This window comes from Schistocerca nitens, chromosome 8 (genome assembly GCF_023898315.1).
Source record: "Schistocerca nitens isolate TAMUIC-IGC-003100 chromosome 8, iqSchNite1.1, whole genome shotgun sequence".
NCBI lineage: Eukaryota > Metazoa > Arthropoda > Insecta > Orthoptera > Acrididae > Schistocerca > Schistocerca nitens.
Window position 1 is genome coordinate 539,384,949 of NC_064621.1, and position 19,213 is coordinate 539,404,161.

The following is a 19,213-nucleotide window of genomic DNA, read 5'->3' on the forward strand; positions in this document are numbered from 1 at the left end:
AAGCAGATCGTTTTTCAGAAGAAAAAAACAATTCTTTTCTTTTTTCGCTGCAAAATACTTAGAAAATTTCCATTCATCTGAGCTGAGAGACCCCATATTCAAAAGTATGTTCTCATTTCTTAACGTCTTACAGAAACGAAGCAATGTATGTCTGTTTTTGTACACAAGCGCGTCATCAATTTGTTGTGATGCTTATTAGCGCCAGCAGTAGTTCTCGTGAAGTTTAATTTAGCTTATAAAAAAAATTGGGCACATTCTCGAGGAAATAAAAAAATTAATAACAATCTCTCACTAATTTCAAACAAAATGATTGCGCATTACCTGACACGCTTGTAGTTGACTTATGCAATCTCCAACAAATGCCTAATCAGGTGTAATTCTTGGTTCCTGCATCGCACATCCAAGAAACGACAAAACGAAAATAAAGCATACTCTTACTACACCGTAGTTTTTTAGATTAACACGAATGCGTTCATTATATAGATTTACTATTCACATTCAAACAAACCGATGACAATTCTGGAAGTGATTATATGAAAACTAATATGTGTATTGCCATAAAAGTAAGGTAATGCAGGATATTCGTCTACTATTAAATAATGTGATGTTACTTAAGACAGAAGTGAGAGAGACGCAAAAGGAAGTTGCAATTATTTGGTAGCCCTATTTCTCGAGCGTTGATCACAAAACTGTTGTACAATAAGTATCAGAAAAGTCAACGACATGTAAGCTTTTTGAGATTCTGTAGCCTATGCCATATCTCACTTGTGATAGAATACTCGATGACAACTCACTTTGAATTAGATGTGGTTCATTTGTTTGCGACTACCGCGCCGCCTGCCGACACATTTTACAAAGAAGGCGGGAGGTATGGGCTTGTAAGTTGGTGAATCGTTGCGTGTGAGTTAAAAAAAGTCGTGTGAATTATTTGATCATCGATAACTGATTGCTCGTAGTGTAGTTTAAAAACCGAGCTGAAGGACAAATAGTTGTGATAGTGAAGAGCCTAAGATTTGAAATTATGACGACATATTGCCGGTATACTGTGCCGATGAAGGCCGAAGTTAGTGTTTTGAACTGTGGCTTTGTGTGATAATGTGTTCTGTGCATCAAATTAATTACGAAAATGACTGACAAGAAGATTATGAAGTTAAATATTCGACATAAAGAAGCAAATATTGATATGGGGTACGTTAAGTGGAGCAGTAAAAGTAAATCGTGTTCTAATTTGGGAAACTGCGAAGAGGCTGTACTAGAAGGAACGCAGGTTAATATTCTTGACATTTCTATGTGCCAGTTGCCAACGACAACAGCCTTACCTCTATCAGAATCCACCCCTCGAAGGAAAAGGAGCACTGTTAATGACTCAGTAGAATACAAAAGCAAACGAAGAGTTTCGCAACAGACTAAAGAAACTGGAAACGTGTCGCAGCTGCTTAAAACAGACCAGTCTCTATTTAGTACATTGATCGAGAACATAACGCCTATAAGAAATTCGAAGCAGAAACGAATCCTTATAAAAAAATCTCCAGTAAGTAGAAGATTAAGAGAGAAATTATTTAAAAATGTAAATGGCAACTTGTGCCCCAGCATTTCGACTGAAACTATTAGTTTCACACAAAAGCAGATGCTTACCCAAGATGATTCTGTTTTACAGGCCATAGATCTCGGTATCGTCCAGACTAAAGAAACAGGTACTGATGAGATACCTGACGAACTTAAAAACTTGTTCGCAAGTCAAGGCTTTGATACATGTGCAACCAACGCAGGAGAATTTGAATGTGCCAATGATACTGAACAAAGAATAGTTAACCATAATGAAATACATGATAATTTGAAAGATTTGTCCATTAACTGGACCAATGAATCTATGATTCACAGCGTACTAAATGAAAATAAATCTAAATGTATAGGCCTAGAGCAAACGCCGGCTATCACAATGCAAGAAAAAATACGACAAGCATTGGTAATGAATGCGCAGAAACCTGTAACACCAAAACTGTTTTGTAACGAAAACATAAGTATGGACAGTAGCAAAGATCTAAGTCGTCTTGATGGTCCATTCTTTGGACTACCAAAAAAAGTAGAATCGCTCATCAAGTCTTGTAAAGGCATCGATAAGCTTTATGGTATGTGCTCACTTAATTACATAGTTTTAGACTCACTGCCCACTTGCATGAAACCTATTTTCGCAATGATTTCAGAAATACAATTTATACATACAAAACTTTGTTTCAGACAGTGTGCAGCTATTACACTTTCTTTCACACCCACTTTAAAGCTTTTAAGTTGTGGATAGTTTCCTGAGTAGAGCATATTACACACCTTATTTATGTCTCGCTGTGTTGGGTAACAGTATTGCTACCTGTATGTTTGTACTTGCAACCACAGTACTGTGACAGATAGTACACTCTGACCAATAGCTGTGAAATACTTTCCGCTCTCTCCAGAGGTTTTAAGTTACGAAAATGTTCACTGATCATTCTTTGTGTACACCTACATTAACCAGTTTGTAACAATGTTTGGGGTAAGTGTGTACATGTAGCTGTCATAGAAATAGTCACTTGAAACAGAACTGACACACAAAAATGTTTAAAACTTTTCTTGAATTTAAATATTTGCTTTTGATAGAATAATTGAAGTAATACAATGGCAAAAGAAAGGGCAAGGGAGAAAGTTGGTTAAGGCAAGTCTTGTGTTCTTTAGCAATAGTTGTTTCAAGGAGGGGAGGGGGCAGGGAGACTTTTCGTAATATGTTACTGTGGGTGGTAAACAGCTTGAATTAATATCCAAGCTTACAATAATTAATATAGAAGCATGTATGCTTAACATTGGTGCACTCCTATCATCTGCTCTTGTTATTATTATGATTTGTTTTCTCCATGGGATGGTGTAGTTTTTATAGTTCCATGGTGTTGTATACTTTGTTGTCTTAGTGAAATCTCTACGAATAAAAGTAAAAAAATAACAAAATAGATAATAAAATGTATTCAAATATTAATAATTAATGTGTTTCCAAGCAGCTGAGAATGGCGTACTGCTGCAGTGAATCGTGAGATAAGTTTAACATCATCTTTAGAAAATTTTATTTATAAAGGAACTACCTTTTCTGTGAAAGTTCAGGAATGATTCTGACTCCAGGTAACCTCCTTGGGATTACAAACGTAATTAGGATATGAAACTTCCTGGCAGATTAAAACTGTGTGCCAGATTAAGACTTGAACTCGGGACCTCTGCTGCAGGGTGAAAATTTCATTGTGGAAGTGTCCCCAAGGCTGTGGCTAAGCCATGTCTCCGTAATATCCTTTCTTCCACGAGTGGTAGTCGTGGAAGTTTTTCAATAGAGCTTCTGTGAAGTTCATAAGGCAGAAGACAAGTATAGCTAATGATCCCGAGTTCATGTCTTGGTTCGGCACACAGTTTTAATGTGCCAGGAAGTTTTGTACCAATGCGCACTGTGCTGCAGACTGAAAATTTCATTCAGGGAACTTACAGTTTTTTATATTTCGAATAAAATCTTGATAAAATGCTCAGCATTTCAAATCACATAACTTAAGCAATTTTACACAACTCAAATGTATAAAATTATTGTTTGTATCACATTAGATATTATGAAGACGTAATTAAATATGTTATAAAATCCTCTGCCCCATCTCTTTCATAAAGCTCTCAAATAAGGATGTGTAATGTACTCATTCGATCATAAAGTTCAGTATCAGTAATTTAATTCTCCTTGGATTACATTACAGAGCAGTTGCACTACCTTAGCTACTTATACCTAATGTACAGACTCTTTAAATTGGTACATAGGTAAAATCATGGCCAAATGTTTGTAGTACCCATCAGAATTGTTCTGTATGATTCTAGAGCTCTGCTGATGGGATCAAATTGATGGCATAAGCATAAAAATTACTATGCATATCTGGTCTTATTGATCCAAACATATCTTGTACATGTTTCCACTGTCATGTTGGTGAAAATGTCTAGAAAACCTAAGGTGGCTGTAGATGTCGCATACCCGCCTACAGTGTGGAAAATGTCCTCAACATAGTGCTTTATATTCCTGTTGAATTTCTGCTTCATTCTTTAGAGTACATAATTCGCATTTTAAAGGAATTAGTACCTGTACACAGGTTGGTGCTTATAATTTCATAGTAAATGCACTGTTCTTTGGATTATTGTGAGCACATTCTGTGAAGAAAAGTTATGTGCAGATAAACCAAATCAAGTAACTCAGTTTGACATTCCCATAGAAGTCTCTCTTGTTGTGCTGATATGAAGACCATTGTGACTAGAGTGTACCTAAGATATTAGACTAAGGATTCGGAGAGAGAGAGAGGGGGGGGGGGGGCCCTCACATTAGTTTTGTGGAAGAGGAAGGGGTGCGAGAAAATGAAGCACAAATTCTTACAAAATGAGACAGGAACCTATAGAAAATAGTGTTTTTTAAATGATTATTTATTTATCCATAGGCAGAGTCCATTGTATTCCAAGAGCATTCCCAATGTTAGAGCTAGAAATAAAGAAAGGGGGGAGGGGGCAACATTTGTTAGTTTCATGGTAAATGACAAAATAGTTTTTAGATTTCTTGACAAATGACTGAGTACATGTGCTGCTACTCAGTATCCATTTTTCAGCTACCTTAAGAATTGATATGATGCCTGTTTCTTCGGCGGGGCAAGGTGTGTGTGCAGTTTGCGAAGTGGGGTTTTTTCGGTAGCAAAGAACGGGGTGGGGAGGTGCGGGCTAGGTGCTCTCTGTTATCCCTCACTTGATATTATATCTGCAGTACTTGATAGACGTTTCACAAACATACACTAATCAAGATAAACCACAATTAAACCATACTTGGAAATCAACACCAATTTACTGACTCATAATCACAATTCTACTTTTTGGCTGCTTCATTACTTCAGCACTACTTGGAACACACGCAAGAGAATAACAACAGTGGGACCATTCTTATATAAACAGATAATGACACTGCATACTTACATTTCTTGGTGTATGTATGCAGAGTGATCTTAATAATTTGTAATTTGAATATGTTCCTCTCTAATGTCTACCCTTAGGAACTGTTCTAGACTACATAGACAAGATGGGACCTAATAGCTTCTTAATTTAATTCCGACTATGGGAGTCTTCTCGTCATTTTATATTGTATGTTAGTTTATTGTAAAGGATGCACCCAAAATTGTGGGATCCTTTTCAGTTAAATTATGTTGCTCTATTTGAACAAAATAAACATCCTTATTTCCCGTATTCTGATAACGTAAGTATGTATTGAACTGAGCAGTGTGATTTGTTTTCAAGTACATTATTGTTGTGAATATGTGCAGTGAGTGGACAGTCAAAATATGAACTTCTATGAATTTGTTGCTACGGAATTATTGATCCCAAATGTACACCAACTACATCAGTAATAAATTAATAGCATCATTTATTTTATGCTTGACTTCCACACATGGGTCTCTCTTTTCCAGAAAAAATATTCTTTTATTTCAGTTGCTATTCCTCTGATACCATGACAGTTGTTGTTGTTGTGGCCTTCAGTCCTGAGACTGGTTTGATGCAGCTCTCCATGCTAATCTATCCTGTGGAAGCTCCTTCATCTCCCAGTACGTACTGCAACCTACCTCCTTCTGAATCTGCTTAGTGTCTTCATCTCTTGGTCTCCCTCTGCAATTTTTACCCTCCACGCAGCCCTCCAATGCTAAATTTTTGATCCCTTGATGCCTCAGGACATGTCCAACCAACCGATCCCTTCTTCTAGTCAAGTTGTGCCACAAACTTCTCTTCTTCCCAATCCTATTCAATACTTCCTCATTAGTTATGTGATCTACCCACCTAATCTTCAACATTCTTCTGTAGCACCACATTTCGAAAGCTTCTATTCTCTTTTTGTCCAAACTGTTTATTGTCCATGTTTCAGTTCCATACATGGCTACACTCCATACAAATACTTTCAGGAACGACTTCCTGACACTTAAATCTAAACTCGATGTTAACAAATTTCTCTTCTTCAGAAATGCTTTCCTTGCCATTGCCAGTCTTATATCCTCTCTACTTCGACCATCATCAGTTACTTTGCTCCCTAAATAACAAAACTCATTTACTACTTTAAGTGTCTCATTTCTTAATCTAATTCCCTCAGCATCATCCGACGTAATTCGACTACATTCCATTATCCTCATTTTGCTTTTGTTGATGTTCATCTTATATCCTCCTTTCAAGATACTGTCCATTCCGTTCAACTGCTCTCCCAAGTCCTTTGCTGTCTCTGACAGAATTACAATGTCATCGGCGAACCTCAAAGTTTTTATTTCTTCTCCCTGGATTTTAATACCTACTCCAAATTTTTCTTTTGTTTCCTTTACTGCTTGCTCAATATACAGATTGAATAACATGGGGAGAGGCTACAACCCTGTCTCACTCCCTTCCCAACCACTGCTTCCCTTTCATGCCCCTCGACTCTTATAACTGCCATCAGGTTTCTGTACAAACTGTAAATAGCCTTTCGCTTCCTGTGTTTTACCCCTGCCACCTGTAGAATTTGAAAGAGAGTATTCCAGTCAACATTGTCAAAAGCTTTCTCTAAGGCTACAAATGCTAGAAACGTAGGTTTGCCTTTCCTTAATTTTTCTTCTAAGATAAGTCGTAAGGTCAGTATTGTCTCACGTGTTCCAACATATCTATGGAATCCAAACTGATCTTCGCCGAGGTCGGCTTCTACCAGCTTTTCCATTCGTCTGTAAATAATTTGTGTTAGTATTTTGCAGCTGTGACTTATTAAACTGATAGTTCGGTAATTTTCACATCTGTCAACTACTACTTTCTTTGGGATTGGAATTATTATATTCTTCTTGAAGTCTGAGGGTATTTCACCTGTCTCTTACATCTTGCTCATCAGATGGTAGAGTTTTGTCAGGACTGGCTCTCCCAAGGCCATCAGTAGTTCTAATGGAATGTTGTCTACTCCCGGGGCCTTGTTTCGACTCAGGTCTTTCAGTGCTCTGTCATACTCTTCACGCAGTATCATATCTCCCATTTCATCTTCATCTACATCCTCTTCCATTTCCATAATATTGTCCTCAAGTACATTGCCCTTGTATAGACCCTCTATATACTCCTTCCACCTTTCTGCTTTCCCCTCTTTGCTTAGAACTGGGTTTCCATCTGAGCTCTTGATATTCATACAAGTGGCTCTCTTTTCTCCAAAGGTCTCTTTAATTTTCCTGTAGGCTGTATCTATCTTACCCCTAGTGAGAAAAGCCTCCACATCCTTACATTTGTCCTCTAGCCATGCCTGCTTAGCCATTTTGCACTTCCTGTCGATCTCATTTTTGAGACGTTTGTATTCCTTTTTGCCTGCTTCATTTACTGCATTTTTATATTTTCTCCTTTCATCAATTAAATTCAATATTTCTTCTGTTACCCAAGGATTTTTACTAGCCCTCGTCTTTTTACCTACTTGATCCTCTGCTGCCTTCACTACTTAATCCCTCAGAGCTACCCATTCGTCTTCTACGGTATTTCTTTCCCCAATTCCTGTCAATTGTTCCCTTATGCTCTTGCTGAAACTCTGTACAACCTCTGGTTTAGTCAGTTTATCCAGGTCCAATCTCCTTAAATTCCCACCTTTTTGCAATTTCTTCAGTGTTAATCTACAGTTCATAACCAAGAGATTGTGGTCAGAGTCTACATCTGCCCCTGGAAATGTCCTACAATTTAAAAGCTGGTTCCTACATCTCTGTCTTACCATTATATAATCTATCTGATACCTTTTAGTATCTCCAGGATTCTTCCATGTAACAACCTTCTTTTATGATTATTGAACCAAGTGTTAGCTATGATTAAGTTATGCTCTGTGCAAAATTCTAACAGACGGCTTCCTCTTTCATTTCTTAGCCCCAATCCATATTCACCTACTATGTTTCCTTCTCTCCCTTTTCCTACTGTCGAATTCCAGTCACCCATGACTATTAAATTTTCGTCTCCCTTCACTACCTGAATAATTTCTTTTATCTCATCATACATTTCTTCAATTTCTTCGTCATCTGCAGAGCTAGTTGGCATATAAACTTGTACTACTGTAGTAGGCATGGGCTTCGTGTCTATCTTGGCCACTATAATACGTTCACTATGCTGTTTGTAGTAGCTTCCCCGCACTCCTATTTTTTTTTTATTCATTATTAAACCTACTCCTGCATTACCCCTATTTGATTTTGTGTTTATAACCCTGTAGTCAGCTGACCAAAAGTCTTGTTCCTCCTGCCACCGAACTTTACTAATTCCCACTATATTAACTTTAACCTACCAATTTCCCTTTTTAAATTTTCTAACCTACCTGCCCGATTAAGGGATCTGACATTCCACGTTCCGATCCGTAGAATGCCAGTTTTCTTTCTCCTGCTAACGACGTCCTCTTGAGTAGTCCCCGCCCGGAGATCTGAATGGGGGACTATTTTACCTCCGGAATATTTTACCCAAGAGCACGCCATCATCATTTAACCATACAGTAAAGCTGCTTGCCCTCGGGAAAAATTACGGCTGTGGTTTCCCCTTGCTTTCATCCGTTCGCAGTACCACAATAGCAAGGCCGTTTTGGTTAATGTTACAAGGCCAGATCAGTCAATCATCCAGACTGTTGCCCCTGCAACAACTGAAAAGGCTGCTGCCCCTCTTCTGAAACCACACATTTGTCTAGCCTCTCAACAGATACCCCTCCGTTGTGGTTGCACCTATGGTACAGCTATCTGTATCGTTGAGGCACGCAAGCCTCCCCACCAACGGCAAGGTCCATGGTTCATGGCGGGAGGACCATGACAGTATTAGTTTATGTATTAGTATGATGTGACATACACAATCAAATGCTTTAGCATGGACAAGGAAAATTGCCCCAGACTTCTCTTTGCTGATCTAATGCCACAGTTACATTGCCTGCAATGTTAACTGCTGCTGTCGTGATATATCTGCATTCTTCCAGAAGTATGCTGTGCCTCTTTGAGTATGTTATTCTCCTCTGTAAAATGTAACATACAATTTTTTGTGACAGTTCCCTCTATTTTAGGCAAGGTGGATGTAGTAGTAATTGACGTATAATTTGTAGAATTTTCATATCACCATGCTTATAAGTAGTTGCAGGCTTACTCTTTTTCAGGCATTCAGGAATTCATTTTGTTGAAAGTTCTTAATTCACTAATTTTTGTGCTGTCAGACTCACCATATATGCTACCAAATGATAATATTCCTAGTGCCTTTCACTTACTAGTTTCAAGAAAGATTTTGGTTTGTTAATAGCAAGCAAACACAGAAGAGTAGTTGACTGTCAGTCATAAGCAGTTCAAACATACAGTGAATAATGGTACCCCATATGTAATTGGCTGCAAGGGATGAGAAGGATCACCTTGTGCACTTGTAGTGTGTGCCTTGGCAGCCGTATTGCACATATTGAAGAGAGTTCCAGTAGCCATTAAAAGAGCAGGGTGCAACTAGCTATATATTCTGGTAAATGTGAAAACAAATGATACCATTCACCCGCATTTTGTGGACATACTTGGATCATTCCAATGACTGGCAGAGAAGGCTAAGAACACCAATCTTGCTAACTGAATTCCAACAGAGCTGGCAGTCGGCAGCATTGTCATCAAAACTGATCATGGCCACCGGGGTATAGATTGACTGGGAGGCTTTAACCAGCTGCATTCAAGGTTCAGTAACAAGGAAGGCGTTGACCTTCTTGACTTCTGCCATAGGATGTCCATCCTAAATTTCTCAGGGTTACACTAAACATAAGAGCTTGCTACCCTTGTAGCCAATTGTACTCCTATTTCTGGTACACACAAAATGGTTTTTTAGATTGTGTGAATCTACATCCAGTCTAGATAGTGATAGCTTTATGAATCCCCAAACTACTAGACTATTAAAATCATAGAATTCGCAACAAAGTGCCACAATTTCAATTGCCACTTAAAATGCAGTGGAGCTCACATAGTACTAGGTACAGAAAGGTGCTAAATGTAACTCTTATGTTTATAGTTACATTTATAGGATAAATCCAACTGTGTGTCAAAAGGATGGGCCAGTGGTAAATGAAAGTAGTGTATTTGTGGCAGTAGTCCAATGCAGATCCACCAAGAGAGAAACTGAAGTTGCATGTGAAGTTGTTTGGGCAAGACTCAGACTCAAGGTTGGATGTAACTTGAAACTGGATCTTGCTATTAAGCAGCAGATTCACCACCAGACGTAACTGTAATCTTGTGTGAAAACCTCAGGTCACTAATACAAGTCCCTAATTGTACTGTCATCATTGGGTGGATTTTCATCACCCCACAATCAAATTGGGTTAGTTCAAGTTTTTTAAGTGGTGGGCATGACAAAAGTCCTTTTCAACAACAATAAATATTTCCTCTGAAACTGTCTAGGACAAATAGTTTGGAAGCCCCTCATAACAGAAATATATTACATCCGAGGGCATCAAATAGATATGACCTCTTTGAGGATTTCTATATTGGAACTGGTACCAGTAACCATGTAATTGTCGAGTTTTAGCAACAATGATTACCACAGTACAAAGGATAGAGAGATAGTAGTGAATGAATGTCAAAATGGCAATTCGTAAAACCTTTTATGACTACCATAGTAGAATCTTATCACAAGATCCAAAGAAATACTGTTCTTACATATAGGCGTCATGGGCATCAAAGTTAGTGTCCAGACACCTTTGGACAAGTTAGGAACTAAAATTGAGGGTAGAAGATTGAAAGTGAAAATGCTCAACTTCATTACCAAATATTCCTTTAAAAGGGAGGCTGCTGAAGTGAGTGCTATAGTCATTAGTGTCAGTGGTGTTGAGAAACATCTTACATCGCTAAAATTGAACAATGCTCAAGGGCTCAATGGAATCCCTATTAGCATCTATACAGAAGCAGATACAGTAATTGGAAGAAAGCACAGGTCACATTTAAACAAGTAGGGCAGCAGAAGTGATCCACAGAACTGCCGTCCAATGTCATTGATGCCCATCTGTCATAGAATATTACAAAATATTTTGAGCTCAGACATAATGAGGTATCTCAGACAGAATGACCTCCTCCATGCTAACCAGCATGTATTCCCAAAACATCAGTCATGCAGAATACAATTCACATGTTTCTGATATCACATCCTAAAAACTGTGGCCCAAGGCATTCAGGCAAATGCAGTATGTCTTGATTTCCTAAAAGCACTTGAATCTGTACCATAGCAAAGTTTATGAAATAAAGTATGATCATATGGTGTGTCAAATTATATTTGTGACTGAACTGAGGATTCCTTGATATCAAGGATGCAGCTTGGACAGAAAGCCATCAGCAGACATTGATATAGCTTCAGAAATGCCCCAGGGCATTGTATTGATATTCTCACTGTTCATGTTGTATATTAATAACAACCTCAGAAATTTTGCATATGATGCAATTATGTACATGGATGTGACAAAAGTCATTGGATAGCGATATGCGCACATACAGGTGGTGATAGTATTGCATACACAAAGTATAAAAGGGCAGTGCATTGGCGCTGCTGTCATTTGTAGTCAGGTGATTCACGTGATAAGATTTCCAACTTGATTATGGCTGCATGACAGAATTAACAGCTTCTGAATGCAGAATGGTAGTTGGAGCTGGACACATGGGACATTCAGGTTTGAAGTTCATTAGGGAATTTAATATTCCAAGATCCACAGTGTCAAGAGTGTGCCAAGAATACCAAACTTCAGCCATTGCCTCTCACCAAGGACAGCACAGTGGCCTGCAGCCTTCACATAATGACCAAGAGTGGCCGCATTTGTTTGGAGTTTCAGTGCTGTCAGACAAGCAACACAATGTGAAATAACTGCAGAAATCAACGTGAGACGTGCAATGAATGTATCCATTAGGACAGTGTGGTGAAATGATGTTAATGGGCTATGGCAGCATGTGATTGACGTGAGTGCCTTTGCTAACAGCACAAAATCACCTGCAGTGCTTTCTTGGGCTCATGGCAATATCAGTTTGACCCTTTTCTCTCTCTCTCTCTCTCTCTCTCTCTCTCTCTCTCTCTCTCTCTCTCTCTCTCTCTCTCCCCCTCTCTCTCTCCCCACCCCCTCAAAGCCATCAGTCTTCTGACTGGTTTGATGTGTTCCACCACAAATTCCTCTCGTGTGCCAACCTCTTATCTCAGAGTAGCACTTGTGACCTCTGTCCTCAGTTATTTTCTGGGTGTATTCCTTTCTCTGTTTTCCTCTACAGCTTTTACCCTCTACAGCTCCCTCTAGAACCGTGGAAGTTATTCCATGGTGTCTTCTTGTCAGTGTTTTCCAAGTATTTCTTTCCTCGCCATTTCTCCAGAGAACCCAATTCTTTCTTAGCTTGTCAGTCCACCTGATTTTTCTCTTCTGTTCTGGTTTTCCCACAGTCCATGTTTCATTACCATACAATGCTGTGCTCCAAACGTAAAGTCTCATAAACTTCTTCCTGAAATTATGGCGTATGTTTAATACTGGTAGACTTCTCTTGACTAGGACTGCACTTTTTGCCTGTGCTAAGCTGTGTTTTATGTCCTTGCTCCGTCCATCATGGATTATTTTCTGCCTAGACAGCAGAATACCTGAACTTCGTCTACTTTGTGATCACCAATGCTGATGTTAAGTTTTTTGCTGCTCTCATTTCAGCTGCTTCTCGTTACTTTCATCATTCTTTGATTTACTCTCAATCCATATTCTGTACTCATTAGACTGTTCAATTCATTCAGCAAAGCCGAAATTCTTCTTCAATTTCACTGAGCATAATGATGTCGTCAATGAATCTTATCATTTGTATTCTTTCACATTGAATTTTAATCAGACTCGTGAACCTTTCTTTTATTTCTGTCATTGCTTCGTCAGTGCTTAGTTTGGATAGTAGGTGTGAAAGACTACATCCTTATCTTACACCCTTTTTAGTCTGAGCCCTTTGTTCTTGGTCTTCCACTCTTACTGTTCCCTCTTGGCTCTTGTATGTATTGTATATTACCTGTCTTTCCCTATAGCCACCTCTATTTTTCTCACAGTTTTGAACATCTTGCACCATTTTACATTGTCAAATATTTTTCCAGGTCGACAAATCCTATGAAGGTGTCTTGATTTTTCTTTAGTCTTGTCTCCATTATCAGCTGCAAAGTCTCTGGTGCCTTTATCTTTCCTAAAGCCAAACTAAAACATCCTCAGTTTTCTTTTTGATTCTTCTGTGTATGATTCTTGTCAGCAACTTAAATGCATGAGCTTTTAAGCTGATTTTGTGATAATTCCCACACTTTTCAGCTTTTGCAATCTTTGAAATTGTGTGGATAATTTTTCCCAAAAGTCAGATGGTATTTTGGCAGACTCATACATTCTACACACCAACATGAATAGTCATTTTGTTGCCATTTCCTCCAACGATTTTAGAAATTCTGGTGGAATGTCATCTATCCCTTCTGCCTTATTCGATCTCGAGTCTTCCAAAGCTCTTTTAAATTCTGATTCTAATACTTGATACCTTATCTCTTCTATATCAGCTCCTGTTTCTTCTTCTATCATCTTTTCAGGAAGTCTTCCCCATCATAGAGGCCTTCAGTATACACTTTCCACCTATCTGCTTCCTCCTTTGCATTTAATATTGTAATTCCCATTGCACTCTTAATATTACCAACCTTGCTTTTAATTTCACTGAAGGTTGTTTTTATGTTTCTGTATCCTGGGTCAGTCCTTTCAACGGTAATTTCTTTTCCGATTTCTTCACATTTTTCATACAGCCATTTCGTCATAGCTTCCATGCACTTCCTGCTTATTTTGTTCCTAAGCGACTTATATTTCTTTAATCTTGAATTTCCGTGAATATTTTTGTACTTTCTTCTTCCATATGCCAGCTGAAGTATTTTTTCTGTTACCCATGTTTTTTTCGCAGCTATCCTCTTTGTGCTTATGTTTTTGTTTCCAGTTTCTGTGAATGCCCTTTTTAGAGGTGCCCATTCCTCTTCAAGTGAACTGCCTGTAGAACTATTCATGATCATAATACATATATCCTCAGAGAACTTCAGGTGGTTCTCCATTCCGTAGTACTTCCATATCTGATGCCTACAGGATAAATGAAAAGAGATCGTTTCCTGATAATGTTTCTAAAAATGTGTCTAGAAGAGTCTTTATTTGATGTGCCAGAAACTAATGCTTGAATGTATTACTGGAAACACCGTTCAGCAAGAGTTTCAAAGATATTTTCTTGCTCTTTCGGAGAGTAATTTAGATGACAAAATGGGTGACACTATCAGAATTAAAGTATTGGTAGATTTTACTTAATGTTCAAATCAATTTACTCATAAAATTTTTATCACAATTACATAATCACAGAATTTCAGGTTCGCTTCTCTTACTCATTAGGCCTGTCCCAGTTAACTTACTAGCTTTCTTTCTAAAATGACTTGCGGTCAGTTCTACCCACAAATGTTGGCCCTCCTTTAATTCAATGATTTATCATAAATGGGTTATCTTCCTCTAGCCATTAACATGTGCTAGTCCTCAAGTTTTTGGAAACCTCATTTTCTTTTCCCCTGTGAACTTCCGATGATTTCCAGCTCCCCACCACCGTTTTTTTAGTTGACTCCATTGTTTATACAAAGTTTCTAAATTTGGTATGTTTTTTTCTTAGCTCGTGTGACAGTTTTTGCTTTTGCTGATAAATCATCATTTGCTCTACAGCTACTGTTACAATTTGACATGTAGTTAATTTGCACAACCTCAAATTGTAAAAGAAAACCGTTAAGATCCTGTTGACAGTTTGCTTCCATGTATTTCTTCGAGTAATACCCGAACAATAAATTAACTTTGTCGAAAGTGAAACGTGTCTGGAGTGGTGCTGGCTGGGCCATAAAAAGGAAGGCCTCAGATCACTTTGCCTTCTCGTCATTGTGTCATGGGGTCACAGGAAAATAAAATCACGTCAAGTATACCATCTTTAAAAACCATTCTACATTAACTTCTTAATGACTGTACTTTACAGAAGTAATATTTTTCTCTGTTGAATGCTTTCTTTCTTTTATTCTGAATTTTCAGGGGCACATCCTCTCCTTATTCTACTTAGCACATATTTCACACAACTAATTTTTTCATGAAATGAAACCAACCTGAAGGAGGGGAAGGGGTGCTGTTGCCCACGAAACAGTATCAAAAATTTTAAAAAATGCCATACAATAACCACCCTGATTTGTAATGTTTCCATAAGGTGAGGTTCAACAGCCATAAAGTATTTTATAAAATGCATTTTAACTGTCAGCTGTTTATTGTCCCATTAGCCATCCACCAGTTTGTCATTAACCATCATCCTGGATGTAGGGTACAACGACTAATTTGTTGTTTCCTACATTCTGGAGTACGGCTAATAACAAAAACCGGTAGATGATAAATGGTCAATAAACAGCTAATGGTTAAAATGCATTTTATAAAACACCCTAATTATATTTAGAATATTGTTTTCTAATCTTCCATTGTGGTATTTCTGTGTTCTGCCGAAGTCAAGATGACAAGTTGTGGACTCTAGCTCCATTAGAAAAGAAACAGTGGCTCACCCAACTTGAGGATTTGTTTGGATGATTCCAGTTCCAAAATATTGAATGTTGTTAAAACAGATCTAGTACTCTAATCTGCAAATGGAACTTGGAGGTTGCCAGATGTTTGTTCAGGTCCCTTAGGTACTTTCTCAAGGCAGCAGTCATAAGCTACAAGAAGCCAGGTGTTATGTACGACTTCTGTAGAAATCTAACAGCATTTATAAGTGTCAGAAGTTACGGGAGGGGGCAATAATTGAGAAGGCAGTGAGATAGGATTAAATCCTGCTCTCCCATGTTATTCGATAAATACAGTGCAAGCAGTAAAAGGAAATCAAAGGAAAATGTGGAATGGGTTTTAAAGTTCAGGAGAAGAAATAAAAACTTTCAGATTTGCTGATGACATTGTAATTGTGTCATCAAAGGATATGGAAGGTAAGTTTAATGGAATGGATAGTGTCTTGAAAAGATGTAAGATGAACGTGAACAGTTGTAAAAATGGTGTGTGTTTGAATTAAATCAGTGATGCTGAGGGGATTAGATTAGGAAATGAGACATTAAAATTAAACAAGTTTTGGTACTTGGGCATCTGATGATGCCTGACTTAGAAAGTGTGTTAGTTACAGACTGGTTATAGCAAGAAAAGTGTTTCTTCAAAATAGAAATATTTAACACCTAATATACACGGTGGTCCATCTGAAGTTTCAGATGAGATTGTCTCAAAAACTATACATTGGGTAAAAATAGTGGGCAAGACAAGTTCACACGCTCAAAGGGGGACATCAAGTGATTCTACACGTGACCTCCAGCCCCTGCCCCCTTGGATGGGGTGGGGGGCAACTTTTAAATCTTAAATCGAAACACCCATTTTTTATTCCAGATTCGGATTCTCCATAAAAAAGTAATCAAGTTTTGTCTGAAACATTTTTTTTAAACCATTGACAGATGGCACTGAAATAGAGAAAAAGGAAAATTGTGGAAGAACTCTTATTTATCTAGAATTATCCGAGAAAGACGCATCAAATCAATAAAAAAATGTGTACCAATTCTTTCGTTATGCCAAATTAACCTATTTTTGTACAAAACATACTGTATCCTACTTTTAGCGTTACCCAGGAACGACGACATGGACGTAGTGGAATGATGTTCCCGTGGGGTGCTTCATTAGTGAGAGTCCCCTTGCCTCTCACATGTTCAGGTGCTTAATTAGTGTGAGTCCCCTTACCTCTCACAATTTGGCGTGCTTAATTAATGAAATTAGCCACAAAGAAATTGTTCAAAATTACCCCATTTGCTTCAATGCATAAAGTCAATTGTCTGCAAAAGTTGTCCACAGTTTTGATCAGTACATCCTGTGGTATGGGTGCACATGCTCTTTGAATGCATTGCTCTGTATTGTTTCAGGTTGTGTGCTGTCTTTCATAGACAATATTTTTTAAATAACCCCACAAGAAAAAATCAGGAGATGTTAGGTCTGGTGAACATGGAGGCCACTGAATTCGTCCACCGCATCCTATCCACCGACCAGGGTACCGTAAATTTAAAACATTCCACACATTTTTAACATAATGGGAAGCTGCTCTATCCTGTTGAAATCACAGTCGTTGCCTAGTTTCTAAATCAACATCTTCCATTAGCTCCAGCAAATCATCGCGGAGAAGTTGTAAATAAGATTACCCAGTAACATTTCACCCAAAAAAATACGGTCCTATCAAGCAACCATTTAAAATTCCACACCAGACCATTAATGACCATTTGTGTTTATTGTCAATGGGTCTGTGCCAGTGTGGATTGACAGGGGACCAGTAATGACAATCATGATGATTTAATTCGCCATTGTTTTTGAATGTGGCTTCATCAGTGAACATAACGTATCTAAAAAAATCATTGTCACGTCTTATCATTTCCAAGGCCCATTGGCAGAAATGCTTGTGTATTTGCATATCTTTTGGCATTAATGCCTGTGTTAGTGTGATATGATAAGCATGCCTTCAAAATCCTCAAAACAGTTGATTTTGGTATTCCAGTTTGTCCCTGAATTGCATGACTACTAATTTCAGGATCCAGTTGAACACAGGCGAGAACGGCATGGGTAACAGCGTCATTTTCATTGTATTCGCGATGACGAGGTGGATGGTGCACGTATCCATTTCGAGCTCTTTGAGTGCAATTTCGAATAATGTTTTTGCTTGGATGTCATCTGTTTGGGAAACGATCAATATACAATTGCGCAGCTGCTGTGTAATTGTTACGGCATTCACCTAAAATTGACACCATATCAACAATCTCTGTAGGAGGATACTGAGCCATGTTTCACTAAAGAATAATTTACTTTTGTCAGTTGATGTTAACGGTCCACAATCTGAAAGTGAAGTGACATCTTATGGCATTGCACCGACCTTTATACTGAGCCATAGTTCACAGTTTGGCCACAGTAGCACGACAGTCGGGTGAGTAATGCTGTTGTGAAGAGTTCCCTACCAAATTTTAATACAATTCTGCCTCCCTCCATCAAAAACTGTGGCAGGTAGGATACATTTTGTGAAAATATAGCTTAATTTGGCATACTGAAAGAATTGGTGCACATTTTGCATCGATTTGATGCATCTTTCTCGGATCATTCTAAATAAATCAGAGTTCTTTCCCAATTTTAATGTTCCCAATTTCAGCGCCCGCTGAAACTTGATTACCTTTTTTATTGAGAATACAAATCTGCAGTAAAAAATGGGGGTTTCCATTTAATATGTAAAAGTTGCCCCCCACCCCACGCAATGGGGCGGGGGCTGTGGGTCAAGTTTAGTATCGTTTGATGTCCCCATTTGAGCTTATGAACTTGTCTTACCCACTATTTTACCCGATGTATAGTTTTCGAGATAATCTCATCCAAAACTTCAGATGGAACACCCTGTACATTTGCTAGAAAAATTTTTGTGGAAGTATATGTCTGGATTATAGCTATGTGCAGAAGTGAAACATAGACAATAAACAGTCCAGATGAGAAGGGAATATAAGTTTTTGAAATGTGCTGCTACAGAAGAATGTTGAAGATTAGATGGATGGATTGGATAACTAATGAAGATGTGTTGAATCAAATTGAGAAGAAAAGAAATTTATGGCAGTAGAGGGAGATCAAGGGATAGAGTACAATAAACGGGGCCAAGTAAATGCAGGTTGCAGTTGCTCTGCAAAGATGATGAGGTCTGCATGAGATAGACTATCTTTGAAAGCTGCATTGAACCAAACTCTGCAGTGATCACTTCAAAAGCAACATTTACCTTGATTTGTCTCACGTTCCAGAAGATTCTGCTTCATATTTTAATCAATAGAAATTCATGAATGAATAATGAAGTGAATAAAAAGAAAGTACTCAGTGGTTTACAGTGAGACCCTGATGTATATCCATGCTGATTACTGCCTGCCCTATACTCTGCAGTGGGTACCAGTGTGGGTCATTGAGTAGATATAAGTCAGCTTCCAGATTGTTGCTCAACTTGAATAGGCTGTTTCAGAGTATTAACAGTGAAAATCAAACAATGGAAAATCCAGGGGGAATGTAACAATATTATGAAAGGACAGTTGATGCTCGCCATATAGCGGAGATGCTGAGTTGCAGATAGTCACAACAAAAAGACTGCCA

General features: G+C 38.2%; 1 protein-coding gene across 3 annotated transcripts in view; it reads left to right on the forward strand.

Annotated features, from left to right (window-relative positions):
* The first annotated feature begins 846 nt into the window (after window positions 1–846).
* LOC126198771 (helicase POLQ-like) overlaps window positions 847–19,213 on the forward strand; it is a 111,675-nt gene continuing 93,308 nt past the window's right edge. For 2 of the 3 annotated variants that reach the window (XM_049935332.1, XM_049935330.1), the window contains exon 1: window positions 847–2,129. Coding sequence is in view for 2 of the 3 variants with exons in the window: in XM_049935330.1 (XP_049791287.1) it covers window positions 1,127–2,129 (1,003 nt within the window). In the remaining variant the exon portion in view is untranslated. The remainder of the gene's footprint in view (window positions 2,130–19,213) is intronic. The other variant, XM_049935331.1, reaches the window with a different exon arrangement.